We start from the raw sequence: 20,335 nt of genomic DNA on the forward strand, positions 1-20,335 counted from the left end.
CGGCTTCGTGCGATGCTGCAATAGTGACAGCTTTATCAAGCGTAAGATCATTCTCCTCAAGCAGTCGCTTTTGTGTTCCTTCTTTTAACAATCCACACACAAATTTATCTCTCAGCGCATCTGCTAGTCCTGTTCCAAACTGACAGTACTTTGATAGCTTACGCAGTTCAATTAAAAATTCAGCGTTGCTTTCGTCTTTGAGCTGCGTTCTTCTGTAAAATTTAAATCGTTCCGCTATCATCAGCGGCGTGGGGTTTAAATGATTTTTCAGGACAGTAACAATATTCGCGAAAGTCTGATCCGCCGGTTTATTTGGTGATAGAAGGTGCTTCAATAGCCCGTATGTCTTCGCACCCATTGAGCTTAATAAGGTTAGTGCTTTCTCATCATCTGGTACCTTATTTGCTTTACAATAAACTTCCATACGTTCTACATACGTGGTCCAATCTTCGCTATCGCTATCAAAGGTATTAATGTTCCCATGTTTAGGCATCCTTGCAAGTTTTTAAATTTTTCTTTTTCTCAAAATGGCGGTCTTTCCCGCGCTCGTCTTCTTCCCCCGCCGACTACAATGGCGGATTCCCGCGTTTGCCTTCTTCCCCCGCTGGCTGCAATGGCGATTGCCTTGCTGCTGCCGTTCTCGCCTCCCCAGCGGTCCTCAATTCCCTGACGCTGCTTTGCCTCGCAGCCCCGCTTGCAGCCCGGTCCTTTACACCGGCTGCGTTTGAGTTCTCCGCGGCTCTCGTGCCTTAAGCTGCCCCAGTCGCTGCGCTTCTCGGCCTCGATTGCAGCCCGGCCCTTTCTACCGGCCGTGGTCGAGTTCTCCGCCCTTATTCCTCCGTTTCCCCTCTCCTACTCCATAGCCAGCGCGGCCGACTTTCTGCTCGTGTCGCTGATCGGCTTACCCACCACCATGGTAGAAGGGATGATCACTGCCTGTCGCTGATGGAGGGCTTCGTGGTCAGAATTTTTCTTTTTAACCCGGGTTCTCGGTGCCTCCTGTGCGATGGTGCTCAGCAGGATGATGAGGGCGGATGCCTCTTCTCGACGCCCGTTCTGAGGACGAAGCTGCCTTGGATGTAAAACTGCCGCAGGGTAAGATCGGACTCGTCGCCACTGTTGAGTCTGTGTGTCCCAGTTATGCTTATGATCAATCACTGGACACAGACAACAAGAATAACTTTTAACAGGTCTTTACTATTCGGAGGTCAGGGCTGAACTGCCCAGCAAATCCCTACACAACACTTATATACCGGTGTGGTCACCACCGGTATTACAGTATACAGCAGCCAAGAGAAAGTAGTACATCTCTTAAGGTAGTTCTCTTAAGGTGGAACAGGTTACATAAACCACAGCCAGGACACCAGGGAGAACTCTGGAAATACTCAGCAGGTCAGGCAGCATCTGTGGAGAGAGAAACAGAGTTAACGTTTCAGGTCGATGACCCTTCGTCAGAACTTCATCAACCTGAAACGTTAACTTTGTTTCTCTCTCCACAGGTGCTGCCTGACCTGCTGATTTTTTCCAGCATTTTCTGTTTTTAGTTCAGGTTTCCAGCATCCGCAGCATTTTGCTTTTGCACCAGGGAGAACTCCCCTGCTCTTCTTCAAAATAGTGGTCGTGGGATCTTTTACATGAACCTGAAAGGGCAGATAGGGCCTCGGTTTAACGTCTCATCTGAAAGACAGCACCTAGCTGACAGTTGCAGCACTCCCTCAGTACTGCATTCGGAGGATTGGCCTGGACTGGACTTTGTGCTCAAGTCTCCTGGAGTGGGACTTGAAGCCACAACCTTCTGACATGGGTGAGAAGTCACACAACACCAGGTTATAGTCCAACAGCTTTATTTGAAGTTCACCTGACGAAGGAGCAGTGCTCCGAAAGCTTGTGATATCAAATAAAGCTGTTGGACTATAACCTGGTGTTGTGTGACTTCTCACATTTGTCCACCCCAGTCCAACACCGGCATCTCCACATTCTGACATGGGAGATAAGAGTGCTACCACACTGAGCCACAGCTGTGTCAATGAGGAAATGGGAAAGAATGAAACCTTCACTCACCTAACCAGGGGCAGCCATATAGCTCGACCCTCATGCACACGCTCATAACGCGGTCCGCCATTGGGTAAAATCGCACAAATCGGGCAATGATTGGTGGGCCCAGGTCCTTCAACACAATATCGTACGGGTTTACATTTCCTGTGATAATCTAGAGAGGGGGAAGAAATGGGAGGTTAGTATGGAGACATGCAAAAAACTCAATCAAGAGGCTTGAAAAGACTGTCGCCCATTGGGAAATACCAGAACTGAGAGGTTATAACTATCAGGAAAGATTGAACAGGCTGGGGCACTTGAGAAAAGAGAAGGCTGAGGGGTGACCTGTAGAGGTCTTTAAAATTATGAAAGGTGTTGGATAGGGTAGACCTAGAGAAGTTGTTTCCACTTGTGGGCGAGACCAGAACTAGGGACCATCAATGTAAGATAGTCACTAATAAATCCAATCAGGAATTCAGGAGAAACATCTTTACCCAGAGAGTGGTTAGAATGTAGAACTCGCTACCACAGGGAGTAGTTGAGGCAAATAGCATAGATACATTTAAGGGGAAGCTAGATAAGTACATGAGGGAGAAAGGAATAGAAGAATATGCAGATAGAGTTAGGTGAAGTAGGGTGGGAGGAGGCTCGTGTGGAGCATAAACATCGGCATGGACCAGTTGGGCTGAATGGCCTGTTTCTGTGCTGTACATTCTATGTAAAAGTGAAACAAGACTTAGTCAATAAGATTGTTACACAGCACAGTGAGTGGGGACTTGGCTGAATAAACAGCCCCGAGAACAGAGAATGGAGTTCAGTTGAATAAACTCCCCCTCGAATAATGAATCCAGGCTCAGGTGAAAGACCAGTCCGATGAATGGGGACTCGGTTGAATAAACCATCGCTCTACATAATGAATGGGAAATATGGTTTGATAGACTGCCCATAGCGCAGTGAATGAAGACTCGTTGACTAGGCAGCCAGCCAGTGTACTGATTAGGGACTTGGGTTGAATGGGTTGTCATCCAGTGCAGAGAATATGTGAAACAGTGATTTACTTGTACTTCTTGAAATTTGGTACACTGTATTCGCTGCTCACGATGCGGTCTCCTCTATATTGGGGAGACCAAACGCAGATTGGGCGGCCGCTTTGCGGAACACCTCCGTTCAGTCCGTAAGGGTGACCCCGAGCTTCCGGTCGCCTGTCACTTTAATTCTCCGCTCCACTCCCACTCTGACCTCTCGGTCCTCGGCCTCTTCCACTGCTCCAATGAAGCGCAACGTAAGCTCGAGGAACGGCACCTCGTCTTTCTATTAGGCACTTTACAGCCTTCTGGATTCAACATTGAGTTCAACAATTGCAGACTATAACCCCTGCCCCCATTTTTCAGGCGGCTGTTGATGATTCTGCCATCCCCATTTGCAACATTTAACCACTCCTGCCTCCTCCCCTAGCACAGAATATTCCTTCAGTTCCTCCCTCCCCTCTCCTCCCCCTTTCCATGTCTCTGCACCTGCTTAAAACCTGTTACATCTCCAACCTTTTCCAGCTCTGACGAAGGGTCCCAGACCTGAAACGTTAACTCTGTTTCTCTCTCCACGGATGCTGCCTGGCCTGCTGAGTGCTTCCAGCATTTTCTGTGGTTATTGCAGAGAATATGGACTTTGTTTGAATAGATTCTCACCCAATTCAGTAAATATGGACTGTTTGAATAGATTGCCACCCAATCCAATGAATATTATCCCATTTGGTACAGATTTCACCCAGTGCAGTGAATGGAGTCTAAGAACTATTAGCGGCAGGTATAGTGGGGCTAAGAGGACATTGCTTCTCCACCTTGTCCGTCAAGGTGCCACTTCTGTCGAGAACCAAGATGAGTCAAGCGACAGCTCCCCTTTAAGATCCTACCCCTTACAGTAAAAAAGTCGAAAGCCTAAGGGGGAAAAATTCGGTTGATTAGTGCCTCCCCTTAGGCCCCTAAGAGGGCACTAACAGGGCGCAAAGCAACTAGCGCCTGGGTCCGGCGATGTTTGCGCCGCTCGCAAAATTGACCAGACATTTTGCAGCGGCGCTAAACACTACCGCCATGATCTCCTGTGCCTGCAGATCGTGACGTCAGTCGAGCGTGCAACGCCCCGGTAGCGCCCTGGACCGGATATTGAGTGGCGCCCCCTGCCTTTCCGCCTGCCGCTAGCAACAACAGGTTCAGGGGAATGTTTTGCAGTCGGGAAGTGACTGGGGGAGCGCTATTTAAAGGCGGCTGCTTCCTGCTTTTTTTTGTCGGCGACATTTTTGCACCACACATTCTGAGAGTGAGAGAGAGAGACTTCTGGAGAGATTCAACGCTGTGTGAAGGAGTTTTGGGTATTGAGCAGCACTTTGCAGGTTCATTTTGATTTGACCTTTCTTGCATCGATTTAGAAGAGCCTATGGGGCTACACTCTGAGCTCTTTCCCTGGGCCTCTCCATTGTTCTTTCCAACAGATTTGATGTACAGGTCTCTCCAGGCCGAGATTCAAGGCTGCAATGAGCAGGGTGTGGATGGAGAGCAAGATCGACCCTCCCCTTTAAGAACTGGCCAGCACCAGTGTGTCTGTGTTCCATTGCTGACTGATATCACATGAGCTTCGCCAGCGCTCTGAGGTAGTGCCTCGCTCCTCGGCGTTAGCGCCTTAAGAGAGGTGTGTATCGCCTGATTTAGCGCTCCAATCACCTCCAGGGGCGATAGAGGCCAAGTTTGCAGTCGGAGGCGATAATTAGCGCCAGGCGCTAATCTTTGCGCCCGGCCGGGAATTGCACCCCAAACGGGGCGATACCGAATTTCTCCCCCTAAAGACTTATGATGCAGAATATTTTCTGAGCCCATCCCATGGCAAGATGGGACGCATGTGAAGCTTCATGTGGTTAAAGGTTAAACACGCACACACAAACAAACGGCGGTTCTCCCAATTGCACAGCAAGTGGTAGAGCGGCAGCCATTACCTCGTTTCCCCACCGGTCCTTCCACGTCATCCAGTTGTTGCCATTCCGGCTGTACTGCAGCCGGTAGAATTGAGCGTATTCGTTGCCGTGCCCGTTGGAATGGCGTCCCTGGGTACCCACCAGAGTAATGAAGAAGAGCTTGTGGAGGTCGATCTGCAGGAACTCTGTGCTGTCGCGAAACACGGACTTGGCCGGACACCAGGCCCCGTCACCATGCTCTGTACCCAACCTGCGGAATCCAATTCAACAGCGCTTAGTCACCGGACAGAGAGAAGAAGGTGGAGAGCTCGCCTCCCTCCGACTGGTCAATCTACCGAGTGCGTTGCAAGAGTGCCAAGCAGAACAAAGAAATGGAAAAGGTGAGTGACGGGAATAATCTCGATGATCTGCTCAATGGGGGTAATTGTTTTAACCGGGGGATGTGGGATCGGCCGCCCGTTATACACCTCTCCCGATTTTCCTTTCACCGAATTGTACAGTACAGGAGCAGGTCATTCGGCCCATCGTGCCTGTGCCGGCTCTTTGAAAGAGCAATCCAATTAGTCCCACTTGGCCCCTGTTCTTTCCCCGATAGCCTGGCAAATCTTTCCTTTTCAAGTATTTATCCAATTCCCATTTGAAAGTTATTTATTGAATCTGTTTCCACCGCCCTTTCAGGCGGCGCATTCCAGATCACAACAACTCGCTGCGTAAAAAAAAAAAAATTCTCCTCATTTCCCCTCTGGCTCTTTGGCCAATGACCTTCAATCTGTGTCCTCTGTTTACCGACCCTCTAGCCAATGGAAACAGTTTCCCCCCATCAACCCTTTGACTTAGATGAAGGCAGGGTGGGAAATGGCTCTTGTGGAGCATAAACACAGGCACAGACCAGTTGTGCCGAATGGCCTGTGACTGCGCTGTAAAATTCGATGTAATTCGATGGAATGGACCATTGGACAGACGGGTGGCCGATCCGCTATTGGCCGTTTTACGGTATCGCCAAGGGGTTAAAATTTCATCCAATGTCTCATGAGGAATGGGCCTGGAGGGTAGTGCTGGAAGCGCTCACCGTTAATCATTACCCTACTGAGAAACCCTTAGCTCTCTCTGTATGTCCCTTGTAGCAAGTCATGACTCGTGAAAACGTTCGACGGTGGCTAAATGTGGATTCAGTGTCTTGTGTAAGAGGATAGATTAATCCTGCCCAATCTAACTGAATGGGAAGACGCTATGCCAGCCCGCGCAATCACAAAGAAGCGTAGAATCGGGTGGTGCGGGGTGTAAAGCGGGCGTGCGACTCGAACTCGCCCAGGTTCTTGGTGGGCGGCGCCTGTTAAAATCAGGGGGTTAAATGTCCAGCCCATGGGCGAGCTGCCATCTGCTCTGCGGGTGACGGGACAGGCCCCAGAGCTCGAGCGGGCAGATAGGACCGGGGCAGAAGTTAGGGACTAGGGTAGCGGTCAGGGGCTGGGTCGTTACCTGGCGTGCTTTGCCGCAGTCGACTCGGACCACATGCTGGAAGCGTCGATGTCTTCGTCGCTGATTACGGAGTCCTGCATGCCCAGCGCAAACCGGCAGCGCTCTGCGGAGAGAGAGAGACAGAGAGAGAAAAGCTCGGTTAGATCGTCCAAGAGCACTTGTGGAGTGGTAAATCCTAGATCTCATATAAGGACCGCTGGATGCAAAAAGACCACGGTCCATCTAGTTCCCCTTCTACCGTCCTGCATTTAAGGGGAAGCTAGATAAGCACACGAGGAAGAAAGGAATGGAAGGACGTGCTGATAGGGTGAGATGAAGTAGGGTGGGAGGAGGCTCGTGTGGAGCATAAACACCAACATGGACCAGTTGGGCCGAATGGCCTGTTTCTGTGCTGTATATTCAATACAAGGTAATATAAGAACATAAGAAATAGGAGCAGGAGTCGGCCATTTGGCCCTTCGAGCCTGCCCTGCCATTCAATAAGATCATGGCTGACCTTCTACCTAATCTCCACTTTCCTGCACTATCCCCATATCCCTTGATTCCCTTAATATTCAAAAATCTATCGACCTCAGCCTTGAATATACTCAACGACTGAGCCTCCACAGCCCTCTGGGGTAGAGAATTCCAAAGATTCACCGCCCTCTGAGTGAAGAAATTTCTCCTCATCTCAGTCCTAAATGGCCGACCCCTTATTCTGAGACTGTGACCCCTGGTTCTAGACTCCCCAGCCAGGGGAAATATCCTTCCTGCATCGACCCTGTCAAGCCCTGTTAGAATTTTATACGTTTCAATGAGATCACCTCTCATTCTTCTAAACTCTAGAGAATATAGGCCTAGTCTACTCAATCTCTCCTCATAGGACAATCCCCCCATCCCAGGAATCGGTCGGGTGAACCTTCGTTGCACTCCCTCTATAGCAAGTATATTGGATATACTGATCCTGAGCAGTAGACAAGACTTAGACAATAAGATTGTTACACAGCACAGTGAGTGGGAACTTGGCTGAATAAACAGCCCCTGGAACAGAGATTTGGGATCAGTTGAATAAGCTGCCCATCGAATAACAAATCTGAACTCAGGTGAAAGATCAGTCTGCTGAATGGGGACTCTGTTGGATAAACGATTGCTCTGTCTAATGAATGGGGAATATGGGGCCTGAATTTGCGATCGGAGGCTTCCCGCGGGCGGAGGCCTCTGGTCATCAAATTTTCGACGCATTTACCTGGTGGTGCGGGAGATACGGAGGCTTGCGATCCTGGGCCTCTCCTGGTAGAAATGCGTAGAGGCCCACGTATCCATGGGGCGCATGAGGCTCGCAAGCGCCCCTGGGATCACGTGGGCCAGCCCAACCAATGGAAGAAGGGAATCCCCATTCATACTTATGATAGTTGGAGGATCTGTCAAGAAGATTCTTGGCAGATCGCAAGTTCCAGGTTTCAGCGCGTGCGTTTTGCACGCCTAAACACGGAACTTGCGCGGCACTTGCGCGGCCCCTACGGGCGCGTATACACCTCGTACGGGTTGCAAAATATAGCCCCATGGCCTCATAGACTGACCCATAGTGCAGTGAATGAAGACTCGTTGTGTGTCCCATAAATTGTGTGGCCAGCTTCATGCTGCCCAGTGCACAGACCTTACGTCGTGATCAGCAGCAGCAAAGACAATGACCGCTCGGGCGATAAACTACAAGACTGACTTTGCTCCGGAGGAGAACGGGTGAAGAAGGATCTCAGCAGGCAAGAGCTGGCCACCAGAGGGCAGTGCAGGAACAAATACGCCACAACGTTAAAGGATTCCTCCCCCACCCCCCCTCAGGAAATAAAAAAGACACAGGGGCGGTAAAGCAAAATGGACACTCGCAGAGCCCGTTTTACACACCTCGCCCGATTTTCCTTTCCAATTGGTCTTTGGCGGAAGAGCAAAGTGTGGGATATCGAGTCGGACGGGGTGAAAAACAGGCGGTCGATTCGCTCTCACCCGTTTTGCGCCGCCCCCCCCCCCATGTCGAATTTCACCCGCGCCATGCAATGAGGTAAATGGTCTTGAAATACATTGCCCCATCGCTGGCATATGACATTGTCATGAACAAGATGGGTTTTCTCCCCTCCGATAACAACTAAAGATCTCTCACAGGCTGACGATCCTGCCCCTTTAAGAACAGCAAACCCAGGAGGGTAGTGCTGGAATCGCTCACCGTTAATCATTACCCTACGGAGAAACCCTTAGCTCTCTCTGTGTGTCCCTTGTAGCTAATCATGACCCGTGAAAATGTTCGACGGTGGCTAAATGTGGATTCAGTGTCTTGTGTAAGGGGAAAGAAAGAAAGACTTGCATTTATATAGCGTCTTTCACGATCACTGGACATCTCAAAGCACTTTACAGCCAATGAAGTATAGTCACTGTTGTAATGTGGAAAATGCAGCAGCCAATTTGCACACAGCAAGGTCCCACAAACAGCAATGACCAAATAATCTTTTTGTTATGTTGGTTGAGGGATAAATATTGGCCAGAACACCAGGGAGAACTCCCCTGCTCTTCTTTGAAATAGCACCATGGGATCTTATATGTCCACTTGAGAGAGCAGACGGGGCCTCGGTTTAACGTCTCATCTGAAAGACGGCACCTCCGACAGTGCAGCACTCCCTCAGTACTGCGCTGGAGTGTTAGCCTAGCATTTATGTGTTCAAGTCCCTGGAGTGGGACTATGAACCCGCGACCTTCTGACTCTAGAGGCGAGTGTGCTACCAACTGAGCCACAGCTGACAGGTAAGCACCTGTGGGAGAAAGGAATCGAAGGATATGGTGATAGGGTGAGATGATGTAGGCTGGGAGAAGGCTCGTGTGGAGCATAAACACCGGCATGGACCAGATAGGTCGAATGGCTTGTTTCTGTGCTGTAAGAGCCATGTGGTGAGATATTGTCAGCATGAGTGAATCATATCTCATGATTTTAATGCAGAGATACAGCTAATGGCTGCAATACAACCTTGCACTGTTCCGTCCATTAGTGCAAGGTCGTAAGTGACTCTCGGGACAGTATACTGTGAGTGGGCAGTGTACACTGAACTCTACTGTGCTGGGCGTACTGTGCTGGGCTCTACTGTGCTGGGCTGTACTGTGCAAAAGATGATTGTGGGAAATACTGTTCTGTTCTATATACATTGCACCTACTATACCATGCCATACTGCACTATATGTGAAATATTATACTGTATACAGCACTGTCTGTTACCACTGGCCACTATATGATGCTGTATTGTTATCTCAATCACAACTTGATTCCATTGTTTGTCGTTCTACATCTCAGAGTCTCTGTCTCTCTGCCTCTCTCTGTCTCGCCCTATGTCTCTCTCTGTCTCTTTGTGTGTCTCTCTCCCTGCGTCTCTATGTGTCTCTCTCTATCTCTCTCAGTCTCTGTGTGCCTCTCTCTTTCTCTCTGTATATCTCTCTTTCTATGTTTGTGTGTGTGTCTCTTTCTCTGTCTCTCTCAGTCACTGTCTCTCTCTCTCTCTCTGTCTTTCTCTCTCAGTCTCTGTCTCTGAGTCTCTGTCTCTCTCTCTGTGTCTCGCTCTCTGTGTCTCGCTCTCTGTGTCTCGCTCTCTCTCACTCTGTCTCTCTCTCTCTCTGTGTCTCTTTCTGTATCTCACTGTGTCTCTCTCTGTGTCTCTCACTTGTGTCAATTCAATTCAATTCAATTCAAATCGCTTTATTGGCATGACAAGTTACATCTTATGTTGCCAAAGCATCGGAAAACATTCATGTTTGTTCACAAAAATACAGATCTATCCATACAGTGTATAAACAGATATATCCCTGAGTGTATAAATATATACTTTCATATAATTTACATATACTCTTTTCTTATATTTACTGGTTGTCCCTCTGTTTATGGCAAGCTGTAACATAGTGTGCCGCTAGTGTTATGCATTTTCTCTCTTCCCCTAGTAGGTATGGGAGTTTTTGGTCGTCATTCAAATTTCTGAATTCCGGGCATATTTTTGTGAATTTTGGGTAGAAATTCTCCCTTATGCCCTGATATTTTCTACAAGCTGTGAGGAAGTGCATCTCTGTCTCCACCACTCCCTGACTGCAGTGAGAGCATATCCTGTCCTCTCTTGGTAGCCGGGTCTGTCTGTGTCTACCTTTTTCGATCGCCAGGTTATGTTCACTAAGTCTGTACATTGTCAAAGTTTTTCTCAGTTTGCTATCCTTTACCATGGTCAGGTAATCAGCCATGTTGTATTGTCTGTTTAGGGCCAAGTAGCAATTGAGTTTGCTTTGGGTTTTTGTTGTTTCTGCCCAATATGACAGATATTTTTCCTTTTGCTTAGCGACGATTGTGTTGGGTCGAATTCTTTGTGTTACGCTGTCACTGTCCTGGGGCTGGTTATTGTTAGTAGTTACTTCACTGAGTCCCAGGACTAGTTGACTGAGGGTATTCTTCTTTATGGTCCTCTCTTGGCATTTCAGGGCTTCGTAATGATAGCATTGGGGGTTGCTCATTTCTAGGTGTTTCCAAAATTTGGTGGCTCTTTTTTGGATAGTGATTATTAATGGATATTGGCCTAGTTCTGCCCTGCATGCATTGTTTACAGTTTTCCTTTGAGTCCGGAGGATACTTTTACAGAATTCTGCATGTAGGATCTCAATTGGGTGTTTGTCCCATTTTGCAAATTCTTGTTGTGTTAGCGGTCCCCACACCTCACTGCCATAGAGTGCAATTGGTTCAATTACTGATTTGAAAATTTTGAGCCAAATGCTAATTGGGATTTCTATTTGGATTGATTTTTTAATGGCATAGAAAGCCCTTCTTGCTTTCTCTTTCAGTTCATTCACAGCCAGTTTGAAATTTCCCGTAGAACTGATTTTTAAGCCCAAGTATGTGTAGTTAGTGGTTTGTTCAATTTTGGTTGTTCCTAGTGTGAAATTTATTTTGGGTCCCTGATGTCTGGATCTTTGCTGGAACACAAGGACTTTGGCTTTTTGGGGATTTATTATCATGGCCCAAGTCTGGCAGTATGACTCCAGCAGATCCAGGTTCTGCTGTAGACCCTCCTTAGTTGGTGACAGCAGAACCAGGTCATCTGCATAGAGGAGGAATTTAACCTTGGATTCATATAGGGTGAGGCCGGGTGCTGTAGATTGTTCAAGTAGTTTTGACAATTCATTTATGTAAATATTAAAGAGTGTCGGTGAGATTGGCGAGCCCTGCATCACCCCCCGCCCCTGTGGGAAGTATTTTGTTTGTTTGTCTCCAATTTTAACTGCACATTTGTTGTTTGTATACATTGATTTAATTACATCATATGTTTTTCCCCCTACCCCGCTTTCGATAAGTTTCAGGAATAAACCGTCATGCCAGATGGAGTCGAAAGCCTTCTGGAAATCTATAAAGCATGCGTAGATTTTGCTTTTGTTTTGATGAGCGTGTTTGTCAATTAGGGTCTGTAGGGTAAAGATATGATCTGATGTTCTATAGTTTGGCAGGAATCCAATTTGTCTTTTACTCAAGACATTGTGCTCCTCAAGGAAGTTTATAAGTTTATGATACTACAGAATACCTTCCCCAGGTTACTGTTTACACAGATGCCTCGATAGTTATTTGGGTCGACTTTGTCCCCACTTTTGTATATGGGCGTTATGAGTCCTTTGTTCCAGATATCAGGGAAGTAACCGACACTCAGAACCAAGTTGAAGAGTTTTAGGATAGCCAGTTTCATTTTATCGTCTGTGTGTTTAATCATCTCACTTAGTATGCCGTCTGCCCCGCAAGCTTTTCCTGGTCGCAGGTCCTTGAGTTTTTCAAAAAGTTCTTTTTCTGTTATTATGGAGTCTAGCGGGTTTTGGTTATCTTTTATGGCCATTTCTAGCTTTTCCAGTTTTTTGCATATTTGGTGTTGCTCTGGCCTTAGTGTGTTTTTCTGGTATAATTTTTCAAAGTGGTTTTCCCATGTGTCTCTCCCTCTGTGAGTCTCTCTCTGGTCTCTGTCTCTGTCTCTGTCTCTCTCTGTGTCTCTCTCTGTCTCTCAGTCTCTGTCTCTGAGTCTCTGTTTCTCTCTCTCTGTGTCTCGCTCTCTGTGTCTCGCTCTCTGTGTCTCGTTCTCTGTGTCTCGCTCTCTGTGTCTGTCTCTGCCTCTCTCTCTCTCTCTGTCTCTCTCTCTCTCTGTGTCTCTTTCTGTATCTCACTGTGTCTCTCTCTGTGTCTCTCACTTGTGTCTCTGTCTCTCTGTCTCTCCCTCTGTGAGTCTCTCTCGGGTCTCTGTCTCTGTCTCTCTCTGTCTCTCTCTCTGTCTCTCTCTCTGTCTCTCTCTCTCAGTCTCTGTCTCTGAGTCTCTGTTTCTCTCTCTCTGTCTCTCTCTCTCTGTGTCTCGCTCTCTGTGTCTTGCTCTCTGTGTCTCGCTCTCTGTGTCTGTCTCTGTCTCTCTCTCTGTCTCTCTCTCTCTCTGTGTCTCTTTCTGTATCTCACTGTGTCTCTCTTTGTGTCTCTGACTTGTGTCTCTGTCTCTCTGTCTCTCCCTCTGTGAGTCTCTCTCTGGTCTCTGTCTCTCTCTCTCTCTCTGTGTCTCTCTCTCTCTCTTCTCCCTCTCCCTCTGTGCATCTCTGTGTGACTCTCTCTCTGTCTGTGTGTGTGTGTGTGCGTGCCTCTCTCTCTGTGCACATAGCAGTGGGGTAATGTTCCCCAGGCATGCATCACATATCACTCAAATAGCGTACAGACGAGTCAGATCTTGATGGGAGGGGGTGTGCTCAGTCGTGTAGATACCCCGTCTACTCCCCATTGTGCAGTAGGCATCACAGAGCAGAAAGTACAGAGACTTCTTCACGCTCTGCCTGCCCTGGATAGTGTGTGTAAAAGTGTATTGGGGGATTGATTGTCAGGAGACCTGTGATGAATTCAGTTTTCCCTCAGGATGCTATTTTTACACAGGATTACACTGAGTCCACAGCACAGCAAAAGGCCATTCAGCCCAACTGGTTTATGCTCCACAGGAGTCTCCTCCCATCTATTCAACTCACCCTATCAGCATAACCCTCTATTCCTTTCTCCCTCATGGGTTTATCGAGCTTCCCCTTAAAAGCATCTACGCTATTCACCTCAACTACACCGTGTGGTAGCGAGTTCCACATTCTCACCACTCTCTGGGGAGAGAAGTTTCTCCTGAATTCCCTATTGGATTTATTAGTGACTATCTTATACTTATGGCCCCTAGTTCTGGTCTCCCCCACAAGTGGAAACATCTTCTCCACGTCTGAGGCTGAACCACACTGTTCGCAACCTTGGTGTCATATTTGACCCTGAAATGGGCTTCCGACCACATATCCACGCCATAACTAAGAATGCCTATTTCCACCTCTGTAACATAGCCCGTCTCCGCCCCTGCCTCAGCTCATCCGCTGCTGAAACCCTCATCCATGCCTTTGTTACCTCTAGACTTGACTATTCCAACGCACTCCTGGCCGGCCTCCCACATTCCACCCTAGGTAAACTTGAGGTCATCCAAAACTTGGCTGCCCATGTCCTAACTCCCACCAAGTCCCATCCGCCCATCACTCCTGTGCTCGCTGACCTACACTGGCTCCGGTTAAGCAACGCCTCGATTTCAAAATTTTCATCCTTGTTTTCAAATCTGTCCATAGTCTCGCCCCTCCCTATTTCTGTAATCTCCTTCAGCCCCACAACCCTCCCAAGATATCTGCGCTCCTCTAATTCTGCCCTCTTGAACATCCCTGATTATAATCGCTCACTCAACCATTGGTGGTCGTGCCTTCTGTTGCCTAGGCCTTAAGCTCTGGAATTCCCTGCCTAAACCTCCCCGCCTCTCTACCTCTCTCTCCTCCTTTAAGACGCTTCTTAAAACCTACCTCTTTGACCAAGCTTTTGGTCATCTGCCCTTATTTCTCCTTATGTGGCTCGGTGTCAAATTCTGTTTGATAATCGCTCCTGTGCAGCACCTTGGGACGTTTTACTACATTAAAGGCGCTATATAAATACAAGTTGTTGTTGTTGTCTGCCCGCTCATACCCTTCATATTTTAAAGAGCTCTCTCAAGTCACCCCTCAGCCATCTGTTTTCTAGAGAAAAAAGCCACAGGCCTAGAAATTCAGTTGCCTTAGCGCCGCTTTTGAGGCGCTAGAGGGACTAGCGCCAGAGTTATGGCCAGTTTAAAAATTCCCTGGGGCCCTAAATCGGCGTTGCACCGGTAGCGCTGCGCCGGCACCGATGACGTCATCGGTGTGCGCAGCGTCCCGGTTGCCATGCCGACGGGCCCTAGCGCCGAAATTCAGTTGCGGCCGCCTCGCCCGTGGCAGCCGCAACTAAGACTCTGGCAACAGAGTCTTGCATGAGTTTGCGCCGGCGCATTAAAGGCCCCGCGGCGGCCGGCCGCTTTCCCGCCGGCCGCCTGCCCGCAGCTCCCTCCCCGGACTTCTCCCCCCCACCCCCCGGAACAGATGCAAGCCCGGCACTTGTCCGAGGTGCCGGGCTCATTTTTAGACAGATTTGCGCGGGCCGCGGCCGGGTGCAGGCAGCTCCTCCTTAACGGAAGGAGGAGGCCTGCACTTCCCGAGCCTGCCGCACCGCATCGGGTGCCGCAGCGCCGGAATTGCGGCGCGAAACGGCAGTTAGCGCCGATTTACCGCCGCGAAGACCCTTCAGTAGCGCCGGCAGCCGTTTGGGCGCGGCCCTGCTGAATTTTTGGCGCGCGCAGGGGGACTTAGCGCCGGCACTAACTTCCGGCGCTAAAGCCCTGGCTAAGCCAAAACCCAATTTCTAGGCCACAGTCTTTTCAGTAGCAGCTTTTGACTGTAAGACATTGGATCAACAATAGTTCGTACAGACAAGGTTCCCTTCACTGCCCTGGCTCTTCATTCCTCCCCTAACTCAGGGGTAATGTAAACCAAGGCCTGTTGGATCAGATTTGCCTCAACTTGTACTCGGGAGAGCCGTGGATAAGAGGTAAGCACTCGACCTCTGCATCAGAAGGTTGTGGGTTCATGTCCCACTCCAGGTATTTGAGCACATAATCTAGGCCGACACTCCCAGCGCAATGCTGAGGGAGTGCTGCACTGTCAGAAGTGCTATCTTTAAGATGAGACATTAAAGATGCCCTCTCAGATGGATAAAAAAGATCCCGTGGCATTATTTTGAAGAAGAGCAGGGGAGTTCTCCCCAGTGTCCTGGGCCAATAGAATCATAGAATAGTACAGCACAGAAGGAGGCCAGTCGGCCCATCGAGTCGGCGCTGGCTCTTTCAAAGAGCAATTCAGTTAGTCCCACTCTGCCCCCCCTGCTCTTTCCCCATATCCCTGCAATTTTTTCTCCTCCATGTATTTATCCAAGTCCCTTTTGAAGGCCACTATCAGGCCGGGCATTGCAAATCCTAACCACTCGTTGCGTAAAAAAGATTTTCCCCCATGTCGCCTCTGGTTCTTTTGCCAGTCACCTTGAATCTGTGCCCTCTGGTTATCGACCCTTCATGTGGGGGAGGGAATCCGCACACCAGTAATGGAGGCCTACCTGATGCTCCTCTGCGAGCCACACTCAGGCATTGCTTTACATCCAAGAGAATAATCGTCCCCTTTAACTTTAGCCTTGGTCTAGATGGGGCCAATGTGACTGGGTGGGCATATCACGGTAGAAGGCCCACCACCATAGCATGAGACAGCACAGAAGGAGGACATTCGGCCCATCGTGCCTGTGCCGGTCGAGCTGTCCAATTAGTCACACACTCCCCCCACCCCCTGCTCTTTCCTCCGTGGCCCTGCAAATATTTCCTTTCCAAATATATCTCTATATATTTCCAACTCCCTTTTGAAAGTTACTTTAGACTCGAATTAGATACAGATTTAAGATAATTGGCAAAAAGAACCACAGGAGAGATGAGGAGGATTTTTGTTTAGTTAAACGCAGCGAGTTGTTGCGATCTGGAATGCGCTCCCTGAAAGGGCACTGGCAGCAGGTTCAATAGTAACTTTCAAAAGAGAATGGGATAAGTACTTGATTGCATGTACATAGATCCCTGAAGGCAGCAGGACAGGTAGATAAGGTGGTTAAGAAGGCATATGGGATACTTGCCTTCATTGGCGGAGGCATAGAATATAAGAGCAGGGAGGTTATGATGGAGCTGTACAAAACGCTAGTTAGGCCACAGCTGGAATACTGTGTGCAGTTCTGGTCGCCACACTATAGGAAGGATGTGATTGCATTGGAAAGGGTGCAGAGGAAATTCACCAGGATGTTATCTGGGCTGGAGCGCTTCAGCTATGAAGAGAGACTGGACAGGCTGGGGTTGTTTTCCTTCGAGCAGAGAAGGCTGAGGGGGGACCTGATTGAGGTGTACAAAATTATGAGGGGCATAGATAGGGTAGATAGAAAGGAACTTTTCCCCTTAGTAGAGGGGTCAATAACCAGGGGCAGAGTTTCAAGGTAAGGGGCAGGAGGTTTAGAGGGGATTTGAGGAAAAACTTTTTCACCCAGAGGGTGGTTGGAATCTGGAACTCACTGCCTGAAAGGGTGGAAGAGGCAGGAACCCTCACAACATTCAAGAAGCATTTAGATGAGCACTTGAAACGCCATAGCATACAAGGCCACGGACCAAGTGCTGGAAAATGGGATTAGAATAGACAGGGCTTGATGGCCGGCACGGACACGATGGGCCAAAGGGCTTCTTTCTGTGCTGTATAACTCTATGGCTCTATAAGGAGGACATTTGCAAGGGTCACAGGGAAAGAGTGGGGAAAGGGGGAGCGAGACTAATTGGACAGCTCTTTCAAAGACGGGCCGAATGGACTCCTTCTGTGCTGTGCGATTTCTGTGATCAGTGTCGTCTCTGTTGTGTAGGATGCTGAATACGTGTTCCGACGTATTGCATTGGAATGGGAGAGATTCATTGACCCGCAGCGAATGAAGTCAACCAACGCCAGTCCCTTTGCTAACACGTCGTTTTAAAGGGGCATTGTCTCTGTGAATAAGCCTTTGACAAATCTCCCTTTAGAAAAGATTCACAAGCTCGGAACTCGAATGCTAATTCCTCGAAAATGCGCCGCTCTGTCGCTAAGGCAACCTTCTGACCATCTCCTCTTCCTGTACAAAAGAGACACAATAGGGCTGTCAAGCACTTGTCCCTGGAGACACAGACTGCCCCTTCAGTCCAGCTCGCGAACCGTTGATTTGGCCCACAAAGGGAGGGTGGGAAACATAGAAACGTAGAAAAATAGGAGCAGGAGTAGACCGTTCGGCCCTTCGAGCCTGCTCCGCCATTCAATATGATCATGGCTGATCCTCTATCTCAATACCATATTCCCGCTCTCTCCCCATACCCCTTGATGCCTTTTGTGTCTAGAAATCTATCTATCTCCTTCTTAAATATATTCAGTGACTTGGCCTCCACAGCCTTCTGTGGTAGAGAATTCCACAGGTTCACCACCCTCTGAGTGAAGAAATTTCACCTCATCTCAGTCTTAATGTCCTACCCCGTATCCTGAGACATGTGACCCCTCGTTCTAGAGCCCCTCAGCCAGGGGAAACATCGGGCCCAAGATTCTCCCCGTGGGCTGGGGACGGGAGAGCGTGATGCGAGATCCCCTGGTACGATCAGTGTCCTTTTCACCAGCAATGGCAGGTAGTGCGGGAGATCGGATGAGGGGAGAACAGAAAAGGCACGATACAAATGCAAGATCTTTCTTTCTATTTTTCTTTTTATGGTGAATGCATTGCCAATCGTGCCTGATAACTACTAGAAATGAAACAAAAGAATGCTTTTGAAGGCATTAGTGAGAGTGGGTAATTACAGCAGATCGCGTGCTATTGGCCCGGATATTCCGATCCCTACGGGTGGGTACGCGCTGTGTACACACCCGTAGGGACATTGGAAATGCAGGTTTCAGGCATGCCAAGTGCATGCGCTGAAAACCGGCATTTTCGATCTGTCAAGAATCGAGCTGGACTGAAGGGGCAGTCTGTGTCTCCAGGGACAAGTGCTTGACAGCCCTATTGTGTCTCCTTTGTACAGATCGGACACCTGCCCTGGAGAAGGGCCTCTGCGGGATGGATTGTTCCGCTTTCTGGAGACCCTCCGCCTGCAGAAAACCCTTAGAATTCTTACGCCTTGTGAAAGCAGGCATAAGGCCTGCTTGTAACAGGATAAGAGTTGAAAAAAAGTTTAAATTTTTTTTTAAATTTCAGTCATTTATCATTTAAAAATACTTTGTAAAAAAGGTACGTTTATTTTTAGCCCTGTAAAAAACTTGTATTATTTTTTTCAAAAAATTAAATTTTTGTTTAAAATATTTAATTTATTGTAATTTCAACTAATTTTAAAAATGTGATTTAAAAAAATTATTTAATGTTTTACACTGTTTTTGGGGTGATCTCCATTCATATATTTGGCAGGTCTATCTGACAAGTGTATTTTTCTTTTATTCATTTATGGGATCTGGGCGTCGCTGGCAAGGCCAGCATTTATTGTCCATCCCCAGTTGTCCTTGAGAAGGTGGTGGTGAGCCGCCTTCTTGAACCGCTGCAGTCCGTGTGGTGATGGTGCTCCCACAGTGCTGTTAGGGAGGGAGTTCCAGGATTTTGACCAAGCGACGATGAAGGATCAGCGATATACTTCTAAGTCAGGACGGTGTGTGACTTGGAGGGGAACTTGGAGGTGGTGGTGTTCCCATGCACCTGCTGCCCTTGTCCTTCTAGGGGGAAGAGGTTGCGGGTTTGGGAGGTGCTGCCGAAGAAGTGTTGGCGAGTTACTGCAGTGCATCTTGTAGATGGTACACACTGCAGCCACGGTACGCCGGTGGTGGAGGGAGTGAATGTTTAAGGTGGTGGATGGGGTGCCAATCAAACGGACTGCTTTGTCCTGGATAGTGTCGAGCTTCTTGAGTGTTGTTGGCGCTGCACTCATCCAGGCGAGTGGAGTGTATTCCATCACACTCCTTACTTGTGCCTTGTAGATGGTGGAAAGGGAGTAAGAGGTGAGACACTCGCTGCAGAATACCCAGCCTCTGACCTGCTCTTGTTGCCACAGTAATTATGTGGCTGGTCCAGTTAAATTTCTGGTTAATGGTGACCCCCAGGATGTTGATAGTGGGGGATTCAGCGATGGTAATGCTGTTGAATGTCAAGCGGAGGCGGTTAGAGTCTCGCTTGTTGGAGATAGTCATTGCCTGGCACTTGTGTGGCGCGAATGTTACCTGCCACTTATCAGCCCAAGCCTGAACGTCGTCCAAGTCTTGTTGCATGCGGGCATGGAGTGCTTCATTATCTGAGGAGTTGTGAATGGCGCTGAACACTGAGCAGTATGAAGGGAGATTCCCTTCTTTGATTGGCTCCCCATGGCCCACGTGTTCCCAGGGATGCTTGCGAACCGCATGCGCCTCTGGGATATGTGGGCCCTGCGCACTTGGAGTTGGAGAGGCCCAGCATCGGAACTGTACGCACCTCGGGAGCCCTCAGGTAAGTGCGTAGATTTTTTCCGGATTGGAGGCTACCGCACGCGGGAAGCCTCCGATCGGAAAATACAGCCCATTAAGTCATGCAGACCTGTTAAAAAATGAAACGAAAGGACTTGTATTTATACAGCGCCCTTCACGACCTCAGGACATCCCAAAGTGCTTTACAGCCAAAGAAGTACTTTGAAGTGTAGTCACTGTTGTAATGTGGGAAACATGGCAGCCAATTTGCGCACAGCAAGCTCCCACAAATAGCAAGCTGATAATGACCAGATAATCTGTTTCTGTTAGTGGTCTTGGCTGAGGGACAAATATTGGCCAGGACACCGGGGAGAACTCCCCTGCTCTTGTTTGAAATAGAAACGTGGGATCTTTTACCATCCGCCCGAGAGGGTAGACGGGGCCTCG

At 48.7% G+C, this 20,335-nt stretch overlaps 1 protein-coding gene across 5 annotated transcripts in view; it reads right to left on the reverse strand.

The window, feature by feature from the left end:
* The window catches only part of LOC147095910 (discoidin domain-containing receptor 2-like), a 239,370-nt gene that overhangs the window by 74,693 nt on the left and 144,342 nt on the right, over positions 1-20,335 (reverse strand). For all 5 annotated transcript variants that reach the window (XM_085974916.1, XM_085974917.1, XM_085974919.1 and 2 more), the window contains exons 3-5: positions 6,476-6,578; positions 5,018-5,246; positions 2,062-2,209 (exon numbers count right to left, since the gene is read on the reverse strand). In XM_085974916.1, coding sequence (XP_085831042.1) covers positions 2,062-2,209; positions 5,018-5,246; positions 6,476-6,578 — 480 coding nt within the window. The remainder of the gene's footprint in view (positions 1-2,061; positions 2,210-5,017; positions 5,247-6,475; positions 6,579-20,335) is intronic.

The sequence above is a fragment of the Somniosus microcephalus genome, unplaced genomic scaffold, assembly GCF_052327205.1.
Source record: "Somniosus microcephalus isolate GS21.2 unplaced genomic scaffold, FLI_Smic_1.0 unresolved_chr1, whole genome shotgun sequence".
Classification (NCBI taxonomy): domain Eukaryota; kingdom Metazoa; phylum Chordata; class Chondrichthyes; order Squaliformes; family Somniosidae; genus Somniosus; species Somniosus microcephalus.